This window comes from Opisthocomus hoazin, chromosome 2 (genome assembly GCF_030867145.1).
Source record: "Opisthocomus hoazin isolate bOpiHoa1 chromosome 2, bOpiHoa1.hap1, whole genome shotgun sequence".
NCBI classification, from domain to species: domain Eukaryota; kingdom Metazoa; phylum Chordata; class Aves; order Opisthocomiformes; family Opisthocomidae; genus Opisthocomus; species Opisthocomus hoazin.
This window is the reverse complement of record NC_134415.1, coordinates 119,647,568-119,671,407: the sequence shown is the minus strand read 5'-3', so window position 1 is coordinate 119,671,407 and position 23,840 is coordinate 119,647,568. Positions and strand designations below refer to the sequence as shown.

Here is a 23,840-nt window from a genome sequence, read left to right as displayed (position 1 = left end):
CAGGTATAGTTTTATCTCTTTAGATGAAGCACCCTGATACAGCCTCTTCGGGATGACCAAGACAAATGATAAATGAAAATATATTCAGGGTCAACAGGCTGATGCATCACACTCACTTATGATTATGACCAGTTTAACGTAATCTGGTAGGAATATTTTCTGCAGCAGAAAGTTATGTTACACCCACTCAATTTTCTTAACAAGTGTGAGAGGTTGCAAAACAAGTCAGCTTTGGCATGGTAAACACAGTCCCAAAGAAAAATCAGCCCTAATTCTTAGACTGATTAAATTACAGAAAGTTGAGAAATCAAAACACTTTAAAACCCTGTAATTTCCCTCCTGTAACGAATCACAAGTTTAATGCAAGTAAGTCACCCACAATGATAAACAATCCTGTGTTTATTTGCTGCAATGAGCAGCTATAGCCTAAGTGAGAGAGGCCATCCTATACAGCTGTTTTCACATCTATTGCTGCTTCTAAAGTAGCGGCAGAGAACTTGCAGAAAATTGAGACGCACTGCAAATGAAAAAAAAAGAATTTTTTCTGATTTTCATGCTTGAACTGTATTTATGAAGCCAACTTAATTCGCAGTGATAATCAGCAACATAGGTTTTTATTCTTCCCCTCTGCAGATTTTAACATCTTATGATTACATCTTATTTCTGGTTTCCATTATTGGCAAAACATGAACTTCTCATAATTCCGGCACAGTATTCTCAGCAAATCATTCATTAAAGCCGTCAGCCCAGACAGATTTGGAAAACAAACAAAAAACTCTCCAAAACCCACTCTTGCCCCCCCAGTTCTAAACAAAACCCTAAACCACAGAAACCCACACCCTGTGGGTGAAACTGTATGATCCCTCCAACAAAAGAGTGCATTCCCACACTGGGAGCAAACAAAAGAGGTCATTCACATGATATTGCCATTTTTATTAATGGCAAACCTTGGATTCCAACCTCCAGTATTCAAAACCAGCAGTAAGGAAAAGAATCATACATAACCTAACAATACTTTTCCACAAAAAATGGTCTGACCTCTCCACTGCTGAGCACTGCATAAGGAATCTCTACATTTACAGTCCCCAGATGACCACCACTCCTATTCGCCTTTGCAATTCTACTCTTCTAGCTACCCTCTCGCATCAGCTGGGTGGTTAAAAGTCTCCAGAAGAGAGACCACCTATCAAAACTGAAAATAGGTTTCTAATATTTTAGATATTTTGTCCATTTCCATAATACATTTCTCATATGGAAAATCAACTACAAATAAACATTCTCCATCTGCCCACAGAGTAAAATACAAAACTACCATTTTGGCTAATTACAGATTGTATTATCTATAGACTACCTATTTCTCCCTTAAACACACGTGGAACTTAGCTTCCTAACTTTTAAAGCCCTGAACTTTATGAAGAAAGAATTTACATTTTCATTAAGGCATAGATATTCTAATTTTTATTGCTAATATTTTATCTTGGTAAGAGTGCCCTTCCTTCTGGTTGGTCCACAGAAAGTTATGAACACTTAAATACAGGCAGGCAGGCATTTTCTAATAAGCTGTTGAACACTCCTTTTTTTTGTATTAACACAGATTGCTTCTGTATTAAAGAGGTAGGAAGAACACCTTCAAAAATGCACTTGTATTCAAGTTCCCCCTTTAAAAACAAATATTTACATGATATTATTCAAAGAATCTGCAATATCATCATTAGATTTTGAATTTTGGTAACTTAACCTTCATTCTACTATAAGCAGAAGTGAGTGTTATATGGGATTTCATATCTTAAGAAAAAAAAATGTCCCAAATTATAACTGTTTGATTAAAACAGCCATCAAATTTCCCTAAATATTAGATATAACCGCTACAAAACCCGAATATCCTTACACAGCTTATTCCATTCTTTGGAAGATGCAGACACTCGAAAGAAGAGTTTATTGTAGGGCATGGCAGATATAAAATTTAACTACCCTTGCAAGGTACATCTGCTTGCATGTCTCTATCTGGTCCCTCAGAGATAATGCACACAACCAGAATCCCAGGATTTGAAAACCCATTTTAAGACTAGCAAAATTAAGTTAGTGGAGCAGAATGGAAAATTTCAGTTGGAAAGAGCTGTATCACTTTGTCTTATTAATATCCAACAGCAGTGCAGGCACTATTTTAATAAGTCTATTTTTATAAGCAGAAGTAGTAATAGCTGTACACAAAATCCTCACAATTGCTTGGGAAAAAACCCTTCTTGTTTCGTAAACAAACCTCCCTGCTCCCTTGCATACTATATCCTGATGCTTATGTATCAAGTTCAGAATATAATCAAGTCCAGAATAACCGACACTTGCCTACAGTCAGCTATTTGGCACTTTTGCTAACATTTTAGTTTCAAACTTCAGCTCCGGTATGCAGTATTTCACAGCACTTCTTATTTATCAAAACTGTTCACTTATAAAGCACACTGTACAAGCTTTGAGAAAGAACTCTGTAAGAGCTGAAGGCTCAGAGTTAATTGTTACCATATTCTGTTTTACAGAGAACCTAACTGATTTTGATTCTTCCTTTTAGTCTTTCAGACAGGGGAAGGGGACTGTCTGCCCATGTGTAAGTCAGAACAGCACTTTCGGCTTGCTGTGTAGGACCAGAACCTGACCTCTCCAATGGCTGCTCTGGAGTTTGGGAACAATTAACTTCCTCCACAGAGGATGGTTTTGGAGATACTTGCAATGACAAGCTATTACCAGCTTTTTTTAAATTGGTCTTTGTCTTCTTTCCTCTAATTATAAGCGCCGAGTCACTGTTTGTTCTTTTGCTAGTAACAATGTTACTCCTTTTCTTTGGAAAATATTTTTTAAACTGACTAGGGTTCAGTTGCCTTTTCTGCTGCTCATAAATCAGCTTTTTATTCATACTCCCATCATCACTGTCTTCACTGGAAGAACATCTGTTCTGACACACACTCTTTTTAAAAGAAGTTTTCCAAGTAGTTTGAGTACAAGCTTTTTTCATGTGACAGCCAGTTACAACACCTGCTGGCTTTAGAGACGCTGGAAGCATTTCACACCTAGGATGCAGTGTCTCTGTTGTCTGCCCATTGAGGGCTAGAGATGTTGAACTGCCTGCTTGAAGGTCCTTCTGCATTATTTCAGCCAGGCTGTCAACTTTTTTGTACTGATCTTGATAAACATGTATGCTGGATTCCCTTTTGTAGTTTTCTGATAGCACGTTTTTACTTTCCTGCACTAGTTTGTTTAACTGACACGAGGAAGAGACATAATCTTTATCATGATTCAACGTTTCTTTTGTTTGTTTAAAACGTTTCAAAGACTCCAGTTGCATTAGATCTTCAGACAACAAAGGGCTGGATGGAATGGAAGTCTTCTTAAGCATTCGCTCACCTGAAGACCACTTCTGAAGTTGCCTCATAGCATCATGTGAAACCAAATCATCTGCACTATCAGAATGATGTTGATCAGGCTGCACAGCATCAGAATATTCTGAGCTACTTCTTTCTATTTCATGACCTAGTGGATGCGAGTGTTTTATGCATATAGTTAAGTCAGCTGCTGGATCACGGGTACCACCCCCATGGGCTGGTGAAGTGCTGAAGAAGGTTCCTTCCCCATTGATACTGCTCAATGGTACACCAGGTGTTACAGAGGAAGAGGATGCTATCCCTGAATTTTTAGTAAATTGTGCTGGCAATACAGTTGAGTCAGCCAACGTACTCTGTAAGAGCGAGTAAGGCGGTGCAGTCGGAGGAAAAGCAGCTGTTGGTGCTGGCATCTGAATAGTCGTTATGCAAGAAGCTGCAGCTGACACTAGGTTTTTTGATTCAGTAATTTTCTGGTGTATCTGATCTTCTGGGGGAGTTTTTATATCTGACATGGAGTCTGGGACAGGAAGAATTCCACATCTAGATTTTAAATTGATTTGAGACAGAAGATCGCTAACTTCATCATACACATTTGATACTTCCTCTTCTGTTGGTTTGTCTTTCCTGTCTGAAAAAAATAAAAAAGGGGATATGAAAATAGCGCATTAACCACATTTCAGATCTCCTAGCGCTAAAGTAAGAAATGCTAAGATAAAAGCACAGTCCTTGCAAGATATCAAGCCCTGATTTTGACAAAACATGACATTACTCAACAGGGGGAGAAACGTTTGTTGCTTTTGCTTCTTGTGTTCTGGTAAGATCTGTAAGTTCATAAGAAATAAGCTTTTGGACTTACTTTTCTGTTTCTTCTTCAGAACTTCTGACTTTTCCACTTGATAAAGGGCAACGACATCAGGATAAGCAGCCTGAAACAAAGACTCCTCTTCTACTGTGACTACAAACAACTCCACAGGCTCATCTTCTGCATCAACATAATGTTCTAAAAATTTAATGAATATACATTAGACATGTATATACACACATTTCAAAGTAGGGAATAACAAAGAACAAAAGATTTATTTAAGTACAAAGAAGGTATGTAAACAGGTCAATAGTACAATGCTTGAGATTTAGCTACAAGTAAGTTCTTTTTCTTTCTGCCAGTCTCCTGGCTCAAACTTCTAAAGGTAGAAGTCTGTCAGCATAGAAAATTTTCTAGCTAGTAAACAGTCAGAGCTTCTGGTACGTAGTGAAATAAGATATGAAACACAGAGTTCAGGTCTTATTAACATCTACCAGAAAAAGTATCTGAAGACGGAGTCCCTTGCTTTCTAGGTAGATTTTTTTTTGAAGCATTGCTTCTGCTTTCAGGGTATGTGAAGTCTGATGCGCATTTTCTATTGTTTTCATACAACAGTTTCCAATCCCACCCACATTTCACTGCCTCTGAATGTGTCTAAACTCTTTTCCTCTTTAAAGCACACCTTCCTTTTCTTCTATGAACTTTTCTGTTCCGTAGTGTACAGAAAGCAGACCAACCTGGTTTTTGCCACTCAATTTCAAAACAAGGAATTGCATTTTTAACACGTGTCTTGACTATCCTGTAAGAACAAAAAGAAGTGCATTAAATGATTTTGTTTAAACAGGAAATGAAAAATCTAAATTATCTAGAAATATTTCAGTACTCTAATTTGTAATGATTCAGAGGAAAAAATATTCTTGTAATAGTGAAATTAATACAGCTTTTAAAAAAAATACACTACTACTCTGTGTAAGTTACACAGTAAAATTTTGGGTCTAGATTTCAGTACGGAACCTTTTTTTTTTTTTAATGATACAGCTCAGAGGAGCATAACAGGAAATCAAAAGAACTATTCTGTAACAGACATCTGTAACGCAGACTCCTACAGACATCAGTTTGATACCTTCAACTAATGCCACAGAGAAGGCTGTTGCCATAGACAGTAGTTTTCTGAATGACCAGACAGGGTTATTTATATCTTTTGCATGAGAGCATGAAGGAAGATAAAACATGAACTGAGTAGGCACAGTCAGTCTTTATGAGACTGTTCTAAAAACCTTATCTACCCCCTAGTTTAACAGGTTGCTACGTATGAAGGGTCTCCTGCTGACTCATTACTGCATTTTTAAATACTTGTTAACAAAATAAATTTTCTAGAGCACACATGATCTGTCTTTTAAACTCTTGAAACACGTGAAAGTGTTATACATAGAGGATGTCAATTAATACAAGGTAAACACTGGTAATTTATCTAGCCAACCTGTTTAAAAAGCAGCCCCCAACCAGTCTCTCCACTCTTTCAAAAGATAATACTGAATAGAACAGCTTTTCTGCAAGTAATAACTTAGCAAACTATGACACATCAACCCAGATGAGATACTATCACATTCACAGAATCACAGAATGGTAGGGGTTGGAAGGGACCTCTGTGGGTCACCTAGTCCAACTCTCCTGCCAAAGCAGGGTCACCTACAGCAGGCTGCACAGGACCTTGTCCAGGCAAGTCCATTGCTACTGACTGTCCTTCCATCCCCCAAAATCAAGGTCTATAAAATCTTGAACAGCTTCAAGGAACATGGTAAAACTACTAATCTTCTTGCAATACAAGAATTTGGGAGAAGGGGGGAATTTGGGTTTCATTTGGGAAATGAAACTGTTAAGTTCAGATTTGCCAATAGACACTGTAGATTCTAAAAGTTTACTTAAGTTTAAGAAAAGATTAGATCATTTGAAAGAATAGATTGAGGGCTGAAATAATAAGAAGGTACTAATGCTGGATCAGAAAAACCTTAACAGAAACCTGGATGGTGGGAAAACATTGTGGAGGAAAGTAGTTACCTGCTTATCTTGGGTTTTTTTCCTGTCTATCCATTTTTAGTAACAGGATACTTGGCCATTTTTGTATTCCTAAATGCACCAGTCCTGAAGGAAAGTGTTGTTTTGAGAAGAAGGGACAGCAGAATAGAACGGCAAGTCATAGATTTAATCAGACACATAGTACAACGACAGTCAGCAGGGTCTGATAAGAAATCTGAGACCATGACCGAATCTGCAGATGCTCATTTCTAAGCCCGGGCTCTTGTTTTGAACCACAGAAGTCAAACTTCTGCTAAGAACCTGAGCAAAGGATCGAACCTGTAATGCTAAATCTCATGTGTAGATCCAAGGAAACAGAAAGTAAGCATAGAGAAAAACAGGTATTGTCAGTTAGAACAAAAAGAAATTGCTACATGTACTACTTTGTGCAGTGGCAGTATAAGAATTGGTGTACTGATCTAAATTTTTACCTCTATTCAAAATGAGCACAAAGTTCCAAACAGAGATGGAAGAAAACCATTATATTTGTACAAAAAGGAAAAAAACACATCATTTTCCTCCAGCAGCAGAAATAAACATATTAAGTTCAAGAAATCAAATACATTACCGTATTGCCTGCAGCTGTTTTGAATCAATGTATCCAGATTTTCTCTGGATCATATCATAACGCGTCAATAGTGCTAACAGTTTCTTACAAGCGTAATGTTTGGTCCACTCCATCTTCTCAGAGGCAAATATCTGTTAGTATAAAAAAAATCACCCCAAACTTTAAAGCTTTCCTATTCTGTTAGATATCATGCTTAGACAGCTACATAGTAGGGACACAGGATTAAATATTTGAAACATCTAGAACGTTTATATATACTAGCATAATGCCTAACAATAGCTAACTGCCAAGGGAGGGAACAGTCATCCATAACAGGGCAAATTCATCAATAAGCAGCCAAGGGAACAGTTGTGTAGTGGCAGCAACAGTAATAAGAGTTGCTGAACACCTTATCAGATTCAGATCAGCTATACAAGGATCTGCGAAAATTATTTTGCATGTGAGAGAAGGATCAACATGGATTTTCATCAAAGCCACACTGCTCAACAGCGGTCTATAATGCTATACATTATTCTCATGCTGCCATCAATCCCTGAAAACGAAACACAGTAAAAGATCTGCTTTCGACAACAAAAAAACAAATAAAAATTATTCTTAGAAAATAATGTTAACATCCATATATTAACACCTTCCCCTGCACCGCCCCCCCCCCCCCGAAGAAGCCTCACAGGATATTTAGCCTTTCTTCTATTGACACAGGAATCAGCTAGACCACCTTTGAGCTTTATGCACTCTGATTGAAAGCTGGCAGTATTATGCTAAACACAAGTCTGCTACCTGTTTCTTTGAAAACATGCAACATTCAGAATAAAAGCCATTTCTGGTTATTCTATACAGAAGCTAGTTATCTCGATACCAAAAATATAATTGAAAAGAAAGCTTAATGTTAAAAAAAATTTCATATTGATGACTTGCTATAATACTCAAAGCTACTATATACGCACTGTGTCAGTATGATGAAACAAGTATGAGCAAAAACAAGAGCTGTATCTGTTAATACCTTTAGGAAAGGTGGATGAAAACAAAAACGGTAACATCCCAAAGCATGTATTATGCTATATAACTATTTATATTTTTACACTACACAGATAATGCAGCACTCTGCAACCTAATCTAGTAATACTGGAGACTGAAAAACAAAACAACAAGTGACCTTTCTTCTGAGTTCTCTTTCCTCCACTTTCCTACGTACCTATTTACATCAACTGATTTTTCTTCAAAGCCTTCAATTTTAGGCTTTCAAAAAATGAGGTATATAAAGAAGTTGTAGCAAGATTCTTTAATTCTCATTTCCAGTAAAATTACCAATGAAGATCAAAATTATCACAGATGTCTTCCTTACTAACAAAGAACTACAGAGCTGAATATCCAGTGTTTTGTTATATACCTGAAAGGACAGTAAATTTGGCCTTTGGCATTCCTTTATCTTGATCAATTTGTTCTTGTTTATAAGAAATTCTTGGATAACCTTGAGATGAAGCAAAAAAGTTTGAGAAAGCAGAAAACTGAAATTTCAGTTAATTATTAAAAAAATGAAAACTTAAAATAGGTTGGTTTGTTACCTCAGGGAATGGAAAGCCCTCACAACTGTTAGCTTTTCTGCAGGTAAAACAAATGTGTTAGGAACTCAATACAAATGGGAAAAATGCAGAATTTAAATGCTCACCCTGCACATGAACACAGGGAAAAGCAGTTCAATTTTCAAGATATTCCTACTTTCTGATATTGTCCTCCACTGCATTTGCTTGTTTCACTCGCTCTAACTGATGCCACTCACAAGGGCAGCAGTATTTGGAGTCACTGGGTTTGCAGTATATAGTGCTTCCACAGAATTTACATCCACTGTGCTCATGCTCCTTGTAAGATCCTGTAGAAGCAGATGCACAAAGTGTGAGAAGAAAAGAGGTTTCCAAAATCTCCAAATATACAACGCTAACAGAACGAATACAGAGCTCAGAACACATATGAATCTGACACGAATAGCAGCTGTAAGCAGATCTGCATGCATTAGCTGTATTTATATATCTACAGTGAAAACTGACAAATACAAGCAAGCTCTCACTTTTTTGAAGACTTTTTCTAAAGTTTCACACCTACGTTGAAAACTTTATTACCTAAAAAATTACAGTAGTCTGTGACATCCTGAAAAACATATATAAGTAACATACTTGAAACAAGCTTTTCCTTCTCCAAGTAATGGGGTTGAATGAGTTCACTGATCAAAGATGCTACCAAAATGAGGTTCCTTAAGATTAATTTGTTTTTAAAAACACATTGCAGCAAAACCCAGCAATGTTAATGGATTCAGTCTTCTTGATGCGAGACCAATTCAGGCAACTAAAGAAAAAGCTGCTTGTCAGTATAGCATACTTTCTCTACTGGTAATGTTAAAAAGGCAAATATCTGGTATCACACAACAGCATTGTGATAACACTCCATCTGCTATCATCTAGTTTCACATTTGAAGAAAGACAGTCCCCAGACTTCGAAACATTTGTATAAAGATACATACACACAATACTGAAAATGTGAAGATAGCCCACAAGCTGAATGACAAAAAGCAGCTTTTAATGCTAGCCATTAAAAAAAACCTCCAAAACTCAACCAACCAAACAAAAAAAAAAACCACCAACCCCACACATTCAGAAAAAAAAAAACCAAAAAAAAAAAACCAATTGGGCAAAAAATAGAATTCAGTGCTTTTCACACTGACCTGGATGATGGCACTCAGAACAGTGAATTACCCTTTTAACAACCAAAGGTGGATTATCATCACACTTAAATTGTTCTTTCCACTGCTCAAACCTAACAGGAGATATTAAAAGGATTAAGAAACATTTTTAACTTTCATACTTAAAATAAAACACTAAAAAATACTCCCTTTATACTTCTCAGGCATCTACCCAAGAAACAGAATTTTCTAATTTATGAAATAGATTTTTTTTTTAAAGTACATTATATGATGGATTTCTAGTATTGACACACACATTATGATAACAAACACAGAAAGCATTTGGCATCTCATGTCCTGATCTAGAACCCAATTAAAAACTAGCAAAAAGTCTCTCATCAGTCCCTATGACTTCCTTTCCAATTTATTAACGTAGACATGCTAGATCAAGAGCTAGGAGCCATCTAATGTTTAAAACAGTTAAGAAGCTTGCCTAGCAAAACACATAATTCATTTAGCAAACAAAGTAAGGAATGTGGAAATCTCTCTCTGGCCTGCCCCTCCCTCCCTCAAAATTAAAGTATTACAAACATAGTCTTGGAGCTGAAGTACATGTCAGTAAGTCTTTAAATAAAATCAAACTACTTCAGCACACAACATAAATTTTCACTTTACCTTTGCAATAAGTTTTGACCTTGCAAAGTCTCAATTAACTTTAAAGCTTGCTCTTTCCCAACTCCTGGAATGCCCTGGAGAGACAGAAATACGGAACATTATTTAATGACAAACAGGAAGCATTCAGATTTTCATCAAAACTGCCTTTGTAACCTCATGCACAGAAATGACAAAAATTATTCCAGATGTTGAGAGTAAAATGAGAAAAATAATTTTTGCCCAAGTTCTAAAGCCAGAGAAGGTGACAGATTACAGCTGTACTGCCAGTACACACAAGCTGCATAAAGTGTCCTTATACTCAATAGTAGCTCAGACAAAACAAGGCAGAGAAAGAGGGTAGTAGAAAACAATTTGAAAAGAAATATTGTTTGGTTTGTTTTCCTTCTTGCTATCTGCAACAGGATAGCAATATAAAATACCGGTAACATTCTTACCAGCTAACTGTCAGAGAGCTGAAACTTATCAAAATTATTTTGGAAAGACAAGATGAAGACAGATCTTCTGGATTTTAGAGTCAAAAGGCTGGAACATGAAAGACTGCAGAAATCCAGCAAAAAGCTTTCACTCACAGGAAAGAGATGCTTTACGGCAACAGCAACAACTTTTAAAATATTAATATTTCAAGCACTTATGCAAAATCAATACTAAGAGGTAACAAAGAAAAATGCAAGAGCATGGTCTGAAAAATAATTAAGAAACCCAATAAAACCACAAACCCAAAGAATTTCTTCCCTCTCTTTCAATAATTTCTTGCTTGATTTTGATACTTATTCCATTACTACATCTGTAGTATGCATGTCCTCTATAGGAAAGGAGACTGTCACTATGGATAATAGGTAGGAACAGCAAGTATTTTCACAGAATCACAGAATGGTTTGGGTTGGAAGGGACCTTTAAAGCTCACCTAATCCAACCCCTCTGCAGCGAGCAGGGACATCTTCCACTAGATCAGGTTGCTCAGCGTCCCTTCCAACCCAGCCTCAGATGTTCCTTTTCTGGAACTTAGCTCATGGACTAAAATCCAGAACTTTGTAGTAACCCTCAGACATACTGAAGAGTGAAAGTGAGTTGATACAAAACAACCAGAGGAGGGCCACGAACACTATCAGAGGGCTGGAACACCTCTCCTATGAGAAAAGGCTGAGAGTTGGTGGTGTTCAGCCTGCAGTAGAGAAGGCTGCAGGGAGACCTTATTGTGGCCTTCCAGTACTGAATGGGGGCTTATAAGAAAGATGGGGACAGGCTTTTTAGTAGCGCCTGTAGCGACAGGGCAAGGGGTAATGGTTTTAAACTAAAAAAGGGTGGATTCAGACTAGATATAGGAAGAAATTTTTTTTATGATGAGAGTGGTGAAACACTGGCACAGGTTGCCCAGAGAGGTGGTAAATGTCCCATCCTTGGAAACATTCAAGATCAGGTTGGACGGGGCTCTGAGCAACTTGATCAAGTTGAAGGTGTCCCTGCTCACTGCAGGGGGATTGGGCTAGATGACTTTTAAAGGTCCCTTCCAACGCAAACATTTCTATCGTTTAAAACACACATACTGCTTTTCCAGTTCTTCTTTCAATCCTTACTCTATGTTGCCAAGAATCAGTACAGTTGAATGTAAGGATTGTATTGAGTTTGCTTTCTATAGCATTATTACAAATAAATCTAAAGCTTATTTTTGTTCAGCTGTAATGGGTGAACTGAACATATAAAACCATATGAAATAAATGTACATTCAAAGCCATTTAGGAGTTCTCATTGGACTGCAGCCAGATGCTCAGGTAGAGAGTCAGATATTCAAGCTCTGCAAGGAAAGCATCATCTTGATATGTATTCAACAAACTAGGTGCACTTATAGAGTGGTATTCTACTTTATCTGTTCTACCAATCTCCATTCCCAGTGCACTCCTGTAATTCAGCTTTCCTTAGAAGTTTCTATCTCTATCCACTTCGCTGGGCTGCAGTAACTCAAAAGACCTATCTGACATTATGTAACCATGTCACTTCAGGACTATGCAAGAACCTGGCATTTCAGGAGCTGCTAGTTCCATTACAATAACCACTGATTAGCCACTATTTTTTTTTTTACTCCTTCTCTATACATACAAGGAAGACACTGAGTTGCTGGAGCGTGTCCAGAAAAGGGCAACAGGGCTGGTGAGGGGTCTGGAGAACAAGTCTTCTGAGGAGTGGCTGAGGGAGCTGGGGCTGTTTAGTCTGGAGAAGAGGAGGCTGAGGAGAGACCTACAACTACCTGAAAGGAGGTTGTAGTGAGGCAGGTGTTGGTCTCTTCTCCCAAGTAACTAGCAATAGTATGACAGGAAACAGCCTCAAGTTGCATCAGGGGAGGTTTAGATTGGATATTAGGATTCTTTACTGAAAGAGCTGTAAAGCATTGGAACAGGCTGCCCAGGAAAGTGGTGGAGTCACCACCCCTGGAGGTATTCAAAAAAAGTGTAGATGTGGCACTTCAGGCCACTGTTTAGCAAGCATGGTGGTGTTGGGTCAACGGTTGGACTTGATGATTTTAGAGGTCTTTTCCAACCTTAATGATTCTATGATTTATTTTGTAATAATAATAATTAACAACTATTTAAAGATTCCTGTAACAGAAGCAAGTCTTTCAGAAAAAACACTTAATAATTAGAGCCATTTGCTCTTTCGCAGTATCAGTTGTTTAGGAGGACAGTTTTATCAAACTGGGACACAATGATTTAAGAACTACTAGATACCCATTGCAAGCCCAAATGGGAGCAACCATTGCCTGAAGTCACTGTATGATGATCTGTACAGAAATCAAGTTTCATCCCACTTCCTTTCCATTTCAAATAGCCATTACAACAGCTTCCGTTCAAAGTTTCAAAAAACATTCAAGAACTTTCAGAAAAAAAAAAAAAGTGACATAGCAATGAGCGAGATCCCTCTCACCTCATTCATTAGGCAAACTTTCAAATAAGTGACTTCTTCATAAATCACGTATTTACAAATGATAGAACTACAAGGGGATACCATCCAAATCGCATCCAGAACTGGCATTACTAATAACTACAGCTCAAAAACATCACCACTAAGTCTTCCAAACAGCATAAACAAAGCTGTTTTTCTCATTTTCCAACAGCTATTCTGCCAGGGATGTACTTATATGCGAATGATTACAAAGCATCCTCACAAACAACTGAGTTCTCACACCTTTGCTCGATGTAATTAACATCCAAACTTTTGCCTTCTCCTCCATTATAAAAAAAGAACTGAAATAAAACATAACAGTTTTAGAAAGATTAATGTTCATGAGCCATTTTGATTATCTTTCAGACTGCACAAATAACACTTACAGCAACTTACAAAGCATCTTCTTCAACTACATCTCAGTAATCATGTTTATTCATGTAAGCATACAGTTCTGTCAGCACGCACATGTCTCCCTTGATAACGTTTATTGTTTTTCAAGACAATGTAAGTATCTAATAAAAAAAAATTTATACTGCTTACCTTTGGAAGATAATCACAACCGAGAAGAACAGCTAGCCCAATCAAAGACTCTCTGTCACAACCAAGCTTCTCCTTAATAGATGACACTGTGTAACAGTCAAGATATGGATCCTGCAAGAGAGATTTATCATACACATTATTTCTGTAACATCAGGGAAGGAACTGCCCTGAATCACCTTCAGCTGCAATTGCTTACCCACCCCTATTCACCCACATCTGCAGCAAACGGGTCTACAACATAAGAGGGATCTGATAGTTAAAAAAAAAAAAAGAAAAAAAGAAAAAAAGGCAGCAACTAAAAATTTATAATGTAATGCATGGACACCCCATGAATAACTACAGTGCTGGAATTTCAAGTTTTAAGTATGGGCATCAACTGTTGAAAGAAACTAAAATAAGCCAAAGTGTGTTTTATTTATTGTTTACTACCTGCAGAAAAAGTGTGGGAAAACTAAAATTATCCAGTACTAGTGGCTGTGTAAGTCATCTCAGGAACTGCAGTTTTTAAAATCCACATAAACATGTCAACATGCTACTTGAGTAAAAAAAAAGAAAAAAAAAAATCATTAATACGTTACCTAGAACAGTAGCCATGAGCTAAAGGAACACCTGAAGCTCTGAAGGGTAGAGGGACTTGTACGTAACAACATGAAGTCAAGATTAACATGAATTCAGACATTAAGACACTGCCACTGCCCCTTCCCCCCCAAAAAAAATACAAAAAAAACCCCAAACCACACAAGTCAACAACCCAAAATAATACAGTCTTCTGCAACAGCTGCTTTTTTTCTGTTCTACTGATTTTCTCCTGCTACTGAAGTATTTTCTCAAACTCTTTCAAATGAACATTATTTAAAATTCCAACCCCAATACCATCAATATTTCCTCCACTTTCTTTTTAGATTCACCAGACAGAACACATGCATTCCTTTCTCAGAGTCGCAGAGATAGTATAAATAATGGAAATTCGGGGTTGCCTTTCGCCAGTTCTGGAAAATTGCATTCCTAACAAATGAACACTTCAGCTTAAGGTCATACATTGCTTTGTTTTTTTGCATGATCATGATACAGAGGTACAATCCCTATGCTATTCATGTTCAATTGGAGACAAATAGTATTAACGATAAGTACATTCATAACAGAACAAACTTGTAAGAAGTAAGTGTGTGGACAGTTATTAGGCCCAGGAGGTTGACCACTCCCGTATGCCCTAATCATACCATATGACATATATATGACAACACCACCATAAGTGTACTTCAAGTCAGCGGTTTTGCTCTCACATCCAGTATACTTCTAGCGGAGATCAGGTGGAAGAGAAAGGTCCATGGAATGTGGAAAGAGGGGCAGGCCACTTGGGAAGAGTACAGGAACGTGGTCAGAGCGTGCAGGGATGCGACGAGGAAGGCCAAGGCCCACCTGGAATTGAAGCTGGCAAGGGATGTCAAAAACAACAAGAAGAGCTTCTTCAACTACATCAGCAGCAAAAGGAAGGATAGGGACAATGTGGGGCCGCTGCTGAATGAGGCGGGTGTCCTGGTGACGGAGGATGCGGAGAAGGCAGAGCTACTGAATGCCTTCTTTGCTTCAGTCTTCAGTGCTAAGACTGGCCCTCAGGAATCCCAGGCCCTGGAGGTAAGAGAAGAAGCCTACAGAGAGGACGACTTTCCCTTGGTCGAGGAGGACCACGTGAGGGATCGCTTAAGCAATCTGGACGTCCACAAATCCATGGGCCCCGATGGAATGCACCCACGAGTGCTGAGGGAGCTGGCGGATGTCATTGCTGAGCCACACTCCATCATCTTTGAGAGGTCCTGGAGGACAGGAGAGGTGCCCGAGGACTGGAAAAAGACCAATGTCACTCCAATCTTCAAAAAGGGCAAGAAGGAGGACCCAGGGAACTGCAGGCCGGTCAGCCTCACCTCCATCCTGGGAAAGGTGATGGAGCAGCTTAACCTGGAGGCCATCATGAAGCAAGTGGAAGAAAAGAAGGTTATCAGGAGTAGTCAGCATGGATTCACCAAGGGGAAATCATGCCGGACCAATCTCATAGCTTTCTACGATGACATGACTGGCTGGGTAGACGAAGGGAGAGCCGTGGATGTTGTCTACCTAGACTTCAGAAAGGCTTTCAACACAGTCTCCCATGATATCCCCTCCTAGGGAAGCTGAGGAAGTGTGGGCTGGATGAGTGGTTGGTGAAGTGGATAGAGAACTGGCTGAATGGCAGAACTCAGAGGGTTGTCATTAGCGGCGCTGAGTCTAGTTGGAGGCTGGTAACTAGTGGTGTCCCTCAGGGGTCAGTACTGGGCCCAGCCTTGTTTAACTTCTTCAACAATGACCTGGATGAAGAGTTAGAATGTACCCTCAGCAAGTTTGCTGATGACACCAAACAGGGAGGAGTGGCAGACACACCGGAAGGCTGTGCTGCCATTCAGCGTGACCTGGATAGGCTGGAAAGTTGGGCAGAGAGGAACCTGATGAGGTTCAACAAAGGCAAATGCAGGGTCCTGCACCTGGGGAGGAACAACCCCATGCATCAGTACAGGCTTGGGGTGGACCTGCTGGAGAGCAGCTCTGCGGGGAGGGACCTGGGAGTCCTGGTGGATGACAGGTTGACCATGAGCCAGCAGTGTGCCCTGGCTGCCAAGAAAGCAAATGGCATTCTGGGGTGCATTAAGAAGAGTGCGGCCAGCAGGTCAAGGGAGGTTCTCCTTCCCTTCTACACTGCCCTGGTGAGGCCTCATCTGGAGTACTCTGTCCAGTTCTGGGCTCCCCAGTTCAAGAAAGATGAGGAGCTACTGGAGAGAGTCCAGCGGAGGGCTACAAGGATGGTGAGGGGACTGGAACATCTGCCCTACGAGGAGAGGTTGAGGGAGCTGGGCTTGTTCAGCCTGAAGAAGAGAAGGCTGCGAGGGGACCTAATAAATGCTTACAAATATCTGAAGGGTGTGTGTCAGGAGGATGGGGCCAAGCTCTTTTCAGTAGTGCCCAGTGACAGGACAAGGGGCAATGGGCACAAACTGAAGCATAGGAAGTTCTGTCTGAACATGAGGAGGAACTTCTTCCCTGTGAGGGTGACGGAGCACTGGAACAAGCTGCCCAGGGAGGTTGTGGAGTCTCCTTCTCTGGAGATATTCAAGACCCGCCTGGACAAGGTCCTGTGCAGCCTGCTGTAGGTGACCCTGCTTGGGCAGGAGGGCTGGACTAGATGACCCACAGATGTCCCTTCCAACCCCTGCCATTCTGTGATTCTGTGATACAGATTGACAGTGAATCAAATAAAATGTTCCAATCTTAAATGTACAATTTTAAACAAACCCAACTACAAGAAGGTAAGTGCAATAATACCTAAATAATCATTTCAAGTCCCTTCTTTCTATTTACATTTTTGGGAAGATTCTAAAGAGAGAATGGGGCGAGATACATTACCTTAGCATTCATGGCAAAGTTTCTATAAACTGTTTGAGCTCCGTATAAGAAGACATCTCCATCATTGGTGATGCAGCCATCCACATACCCTTTTGCATTCAGGTGGGCACACATTGCCTCTGCTTCCCCCGCTGCTTGAACCCAAGGCACACCTAAACACTCTAGCAGTTCAAGACACTAAACAAAGGAATCCAAAGAGTAAGAGAGATTGAATGCTGAATCAGACCCACTTATCAGCATGCGTTTTCTCAGGCACAAGTGTATACAAAAACTGCCACTGTTGCACTGCCTATGCACCATTACATTCATACAAGTACTACTTTAGGAGAAATAGTTTACCGTAACAGTGAAAAGAAATATCCAACTAAAAGCAAAGTATTAGTTACAGGACTTGAACACAGCATGATTAATGGTTACTCCTTCACAAAATTCTTTACACTTTAAAAAGATACTTAGGATGTTTTCAGAAGAGTAACAAAGGAATATTTATCTTTATAAAGCAACACTGTTCACTCAAGTAGTAGTACTGGGCTAGCACAGACATCTTTCAACAGATGCCAGACTCTCCAAGCATATAAATTACGAAAGTACTGCACTGTTGGCCTAGCGAGACCTGACCCCAGTATAAGACATACTGATATACACTCATACATACTACTTCCAAATTTCAGAGAAGAGTATTCATTTTAGAGTTTAAGAATAAAAACTTGAATTGACACATTCATCCTACTGAAGCCAGGAGTATCCATAAATTCAATTTCAGAAAATTCTGAATAGACAAAAATGGTTACATATCTGCAACAATGAATGAAAAACAAACTACTGAACAGGAGGTCTTTGCAGCCAGAGCTGTCTCAATCATCTATACCAAGAAGACTACACAATCTTCCCCTTAGTCTAATCCAGCAGGTTTCCAACAAGTGCATCTTCTTAGCTGTACAGCTATTTACCAAGTCATAGCTCTAGGTTACAAAAGAGTTCTGCGTAGCCCTTCAAAAACACACTAGCTTAGCTTACATAGGTACACAACACATTCCTGTTTTCAGTGTAGGGAAAAAAAAAAGCATCAATACTAACACTATTATTTCTGTAATAAACACTCAACTACGACTGTGATTCACCACAGCATAACATACACAGGAACACATCAAACAAGAAAATTATTCTACCTAACATTGTCCCTCTTCTTCAACAACAGCTAACACAGGCTGTAAGGCCCAATCTCAAAGGCATACATTTCCTTAAAACACTGTTGAAATTTGTTGTGTAGAAAACTATTAATTCTTACGAGTTCTTGTATTTAATTTGGTTAAGATTTCTTCCTATCACGTTAAAAATATTGAAAAACAGCCCCCAGTTACTCACTTCTTTTAAAATGGCTTTAAATAAAGATCTCCCTGTTCTTGAAGCTCCAACTTTCTTCGCAGGTCCATAGCGCATCTCGTTCCTTTTACTCATGGTGTCTGCTTTCAACTTGGGAGCCTCTCCTTCCATGACAAACACTAGTTTAATTCCCATTGATGTTAAGAAAGAGAACCGGAAAAATAGATTTCTGCAACAAAGCAAGGTGTTCCATAAGCTGCAGAATTTGCAAAACCTGATTTCTTCAGATGTTTTCCTTATATCTCTCTGCCCACCCAAGGAACAATCTTAGCTTTCCACTTACCTTTTACAACTCCCTTACCCCCAAGCTAACAAACCTTTTATCTATATCCCTGTCTTTGGTTGTAGTTGTTTTACTATACACTTGTAACAGCTTTACAAAATTTGCAAGAAAATATCACGTAAGCACAAGAAAGATCTTTTTTAGGTGTAAAGACTTAAGCAAATATAAAAGGCTTAATAAAAAGCCATTCAATATCCAAAGTCTGCTTCCAAACACAAATCCACATTGATTCTTTTATATCAAATTTTAATCCCAAATCTATCAATACAGGTACATCAGATTCTGAAGTGACTGAATGCTATGGTATTAGACAGACTCAGATACCATTACCATGCCAATTTATTTCATATGCAAACCAGCATCACTGACGCGTGGTATTTGCAAGGGAGCAGTAATAATTAATTAGCCTATAATAGTAAAATTGAGAGCAGTAATACGAGACAGCATATGCTTTTTCCAGTAATTCCAGGATCAATCTTTCAAAAAGAGTAGACCAAACTTTTGTATCTCTTTGATTGACATGAAAAGACCATTACTCTAGATTCAATTTCGTACACTTGCTACTGGTAAAAAACGGATAAGCTCATCTTTTAAGGCTAGTTCTATTTTCACAAATGATATAAAAATCAATCACTTACAATAAGTTTATCTAAAACACTTAGCAAAAGAATTTAATTTCCCACTGCCTGAAAACATTTTTTTTTTGGTAGAAGTCTGTTCAGCTCTTTGTCTTGCTTTGGAAAGACTGCGTAAGAGATCTGGACTGATGTTTCCATTCCACTGCACACAGGACATCCTACCAGAGAAAAGTAATGATTTTGGTCATGCTTCAAGTTTTAGTTAATTATCCATTTGGGGTCATAAGCATAACATTTTTAGAAATTATTCTCAGAAGATGCTGGTATTTCATATTAGCTGAACTCAAGAGAAGCCACAGGAACGTCTAACAGCAGCTAGTAACTCAGTGTTCCTGAGCTAACCAAGAATGGGTCATTTATTAAAATCTGTATATATTTTCATTTTTGTCAGCATCACTTGCAGAAACCAGTGCTTGGAAGTTACAGCTGCTTCTACTTGCTCATCCCTCAAATATGCGATTCGCTTAAGTTAAAAAATACTTCAAGACTGTTCATAAGCCTGAAGAATGATTTCAACATATTTAATTCATTATGGGGTCTAACTAGAATTTTAATTTGTAAGGTAGACCAGGCTAGAGCATGCATGACTCTCAGTATGCTCTGAACTGAACAGCATCTAAACTGCTGTGATAAAGAGTTGAAAAATCTCATACCACATTCCATCACACAGCCTCAGAAACATATACAAATTAGCACATTGATTTGTGTTCCTTGATGATCTGTGTATCACACAGTGCTGTATCACATTAAGACAAACATGGTTCTGCTTACATCCATCTCATCCTTACCTGCAGTTGAGGCCTCGAGACAAAGTAGGCTGGGCCCAAGAACTTCTATTTGGACCCAAGCATTAAGTTGAAATCAGCCAGTACGACTGAGTCTTCACTTCAAACCCTTTACGCATGTAGCGCAAGTGATGACAACAGAATCAAAACAACAGTCATAAGAATCTCGCAGGAAGTCTTAAATTTAGAATAAGTATCATACCTAAAATAAACAGCTCCAAGACTTTTGGCTACAACAATTTCTATGGATACGATACCTCAGATGTGGCTTGGTAACCACTCCAATCATCTTTTTAACAGTCTGTGCTTCACAAACCCACAAACTTAAGTCAACAGCAAGTGTTTTTCCTTTGAGACTGCTCAAGCTGACAGGTTGTCTCACAGGCTCAAGGATTTGCCACAGATTAGTCACTCCCATTGTTCTAAGTTCTTTGTTGTCAGCACGAAGATTTTAGCTGTGAAGACCAAGCAAAGTAAAACACTTTCAGAATATAACATGCAGTATGTCAATTATGAACGTGAGGTTCAGAAAATAAATATTTAGTCATTATCAGTTCTACTTTTATGAGAAAAGAACACTTGCAATCAAGCCTTCTAAGTGTGTTGTGACTCCTGTTCACAGCTGGTTTATTACTAAATACCTTCTTTGGACTGTACATTTTCATTGCTAATAGCCTGAACATAAATAAAAAACCAAAACCTTAGTTGGGGGTGATTCATTCCTTTCCAGTCTCAAATGTCCCTTACATAGGCACAATACAAGCTTTATTTAAAAACAAAGAAAAACCACACTTCTCGAAGGAATTACTTCCTGATCTGAAGGGGTAGAATCCACACGAAAATGTTTCTGTTCAAATGGAAGTAGATTAAAACAACTTGAGGAATATTTACAACGATGACAGAACTTAAACTCTCTTTAATATTCCAAGATGATATAACAGCCACAGGTTCTGGCTTGGGAAATTCAAGTTGGACTTCAGGACAAAAATCACAGAGGGTACTGAAGCACTGATTGCCTCGAAGTTGCAGAATCTCTATTCTTGGAGACTTTCAACATCCAGACAACATTCTGTCTTACTGATTCAATCCAATAAAGGTGGAAGTCACCCTCCGAGCAGGGAGTCAGCATGCATGACCTCCAGAGGTCCCTTCCAACAAACATTTCAACATTTATAACACTGTGATTGCAGAAACACACCAGTGTGTATATTTTTACTATTTTAATTTTGCTATTGTGTGACAGGCACTACCTACACTGAACACCAGCTGAAAACAGACCAACATTAGATAGTATACTTCTTTGCCTCTTCTTTAACTTTACTTATACAGCTCTGTTCTCCATGCTACTCCATTATTGGATTTCATTTTCTTCCTTTCCATCTTTCTTTTTTTCATTATTCTTCTGGTTTTCACACCTTGCCACTTCTGTACACGGACTCTAACACATACTCTGCTTTTCCCCCTCACAATACCAATCTATTCCTGCGCTGTCTTACTATACAAAGTTTGCCTCATGCTTATTTCTCCACTTTTCTCTCCCTCAACAGTAGAAGATAAAAATCAAACAAAATCCTGAACGTTTGGTATTTCTTTCATCCCGAATTTGAAACTACCATATACTATGATATATATAAAATAAAACCCTCCTTTGAATAACTCATCACTAGGCGAGCCAGCGACCTGTGCTCCGAGATCTGCTTGCAACACGTGAGGAGCTATGCCGCCTTGCGGCCTCCAGTGAACACGGCCATGTTAAATTCAGCAATCTTCCACATTTAACACCACCACAGTCTGCCAGAACAAAGCAAGGCAGCTAATCAATAACACATCATTTCTGCCACTGCAGCAATTCCAGGTTGTTTTTAAATCAAACCCTCATGTCAAGATTTACTTTCAACAGAAATCACGTCACTCTAATCCCTTTAACTACTTCAATCATTCAACCTGATTTTAGTTGTATGCATACAGGGCATAATGTACTACTTTTGTTGTTGTTCTACCTCAAGCACATAAAATGAGTTAAGAATATAAATAAAGCATGCAAATACATGGTTTAATTTCTTGAAGTCCAGGATGATTGTTTTCTCTGATGCACAAGGGAGGCTAACAAAAAGCATCCAAACCTTCTCAAAAGACATGCGTGATATTCAGCTTCAGGGGGGTTTAACAAGAATACACCTAGCAAAAAAAGGGAGACGTCTTTTTTATGCTACCATTTGGTTCCTGCCAGTCTACATCAATACAAGTTTTTAAAAACACTGTGTTAGCTGGTTTCTAAATATTGTTATGGAATGTCACATGGTATATAATTAACAGGAAAGAAAAATACACTGCAAACACTTAACATCTCATAAGATTACAAATAATAAAGAAAACAAAAGGTATTAAAAAATCTTTGAAAACTACAAAAACACCCCCCTTTTTTCATTATGAGATAATCAAGTACTGTTATTTCAGGACAGAAATTTTCCTTAAGCCCACACAATACACTTCTAAGGTTGAGTTATGAAAGCCTGTGAGAACTACCAGTCTTTGCATTTTTGAGTGTATTCTGTAAAACATTTAGATCCGGATCCTGTACAAAAAACAGATGTACTACTTCTAATAGGAGTGATCTGTCTACTCAGACTGTACTGAGGAGCTGATCAAAAGCCTCCAAGCTACTTAGCGAGATGGTAACTTCCAAAGCAGGGTGACTGAACCTGATTTTTTTTCACATACTTACAAATCACTGAAGACATCGTGCTACTATGGGGTCAATGACAGCAAATATAAACTAAAAAACCCCACACAAAACCTTTTCAATTTCTTATTGAGCCAGTATGTGCTATAGCTATACAGCTTTCAGGTTTTATAAATCATGTTTTAAGACTATATTCTACTCTGCAAAGTTTTTTTGCACAGCCGGAGAAGGAAGTTAGTTACTTGAAAATAACTACAGGAGACATTTAGTGCTTTAATTCATACAGCTATGCTTTCACTCACTGCCATGGTAACGTGTAAAGACTACCACGCATATACTTCATGCCTGACCCAGAGGCCTTTAAATACAAAGAAGAAGAAAGAAAAAAGAATAAAGCCCACGACGCGTTTTTAACAGCCCCCTGCCCCGTCTCCGCGCTACCCCAGCAGCTAGCGCAGCTCTGCCAGTAACCCGGAGCACCTCCCGCTCGGCACCGGCGCCCTTCAGCGCTTCCACATTCCTCTCCCCGTTTAAAATTCCCGCCGTGACGCGAGCCAGAGCCAACAACGCAACGCAACGCAACGCAACGCAACGCACCGCACCGAGAGGAGCGGAGCGGGCGCTCCCCCCCCACCCCGCCGTGAGAGGAACGCCTGCCTGCGGGGCTCTCCCCGCCCGCCAGCAGCGCGGCGGGCCCAACGCCCCGACTCCAGGCCGGGGGCAGGGGGCCTCCCCCCCGCAACGGTCCCCCCGGCCCACCGGCGAGCGGGCACCCGCGAAGCCGAGCCGCCTTGAGGCGCCCAACACCTCCTCAGCGGGGGCGGCTCAACCGTCGAAGGAGATAGGAACTTACACCCCGGGAGGCCCGAGCAGACCCAGCCGCGGAGAGGAGGGGAGAGGAGGAAACCCCCGGGGCCGGTTGCCCGCTCCGCGGCTCCTCCCTCTTGAAAATGGCGGGCGCGAGGAAACGGCCCCCTCAGCGCGGGGGGCGGGAGC

General features: G+C 39.5%; 1 protein-coding gene across 2 annotated transcripts; it reads right to left on the bottom strand.

Annotated features, from left to right (window-relative positions):
- Positions 1 to 328: 328 nt before the first annotated feature.
- Positions 329 to 23,782, bottom strand: GEN1 (GEN1 Holliday junction 5' flap endonuclease). 2 transcript variants are annotated; one of them, XM_075414876.1, is made up of 14 exons: positions 23,698 to 23,782; positions 20,419 to 20,616; positions 18,438 to 18,624; positions 17,073 to 17,249; positions 13,641 to 13,751; positions 10,164 to 10,237; positions 9,531 to 9,622; positions 8,534 to 8,684; positions 8,380 to 8,416; positions 8,205 to 8,285; positions 6,818 to 6,948; positions 4,911 to 4,972; positions 4,228 to 4,371; positions 329 to 3,999 (listed from the first exon to the last, which is right to left on the bottom strand). In XM_075414876.1, exons 2-14 carry the CDS (start codon positions 20,577 to 20,579, stop codon positions 2,537 to 2,539), a joined length of 2,871 nt encoding a protein of 956 aa, XP_075270991.1. In that variant the 5' UTR covers positions 20,580 to 20,616; positions 23,698 to 23,782; the 3' UTR covers positions 329 to 2,536. The 2 variants fall into 2 exon arrangements, with proteins under 2 accessions (XP_075270991.1, XP_075270992.1); XM_075414877.1 differs by lacking the exons at positions 20,419 to 20,616; positions 23,698 to 23,782 and adding an exon at positions 19,377 to 19,423.
- Positions 23,783 to 23,840: the final 58 nt, after the last annotated feature.

Coding starts and splice junctions, on each gene's coding strand:
- GEN1 (XM_075414876.1), bottom strand. CDS start 20,579: ATGGGAGTGACTAATCTGTGGCAAATCCTTGAGCCTGTGAGACAACCT. Junction 9,623..10,163: donor GGTCAAAACTTATTGCAAAG/GTAAAGTGAAAA, acceptor ATCTCCTGTTAG/GTTTGAGCAGTGGAAAGAAC. Junction 8,417..8,533: donor GTGGAGGACAATATCAGAAA/GTAGGAATATCT, acceptor TTTTACCTGCAG/AAAAGCTAACAGTTGTGAGG.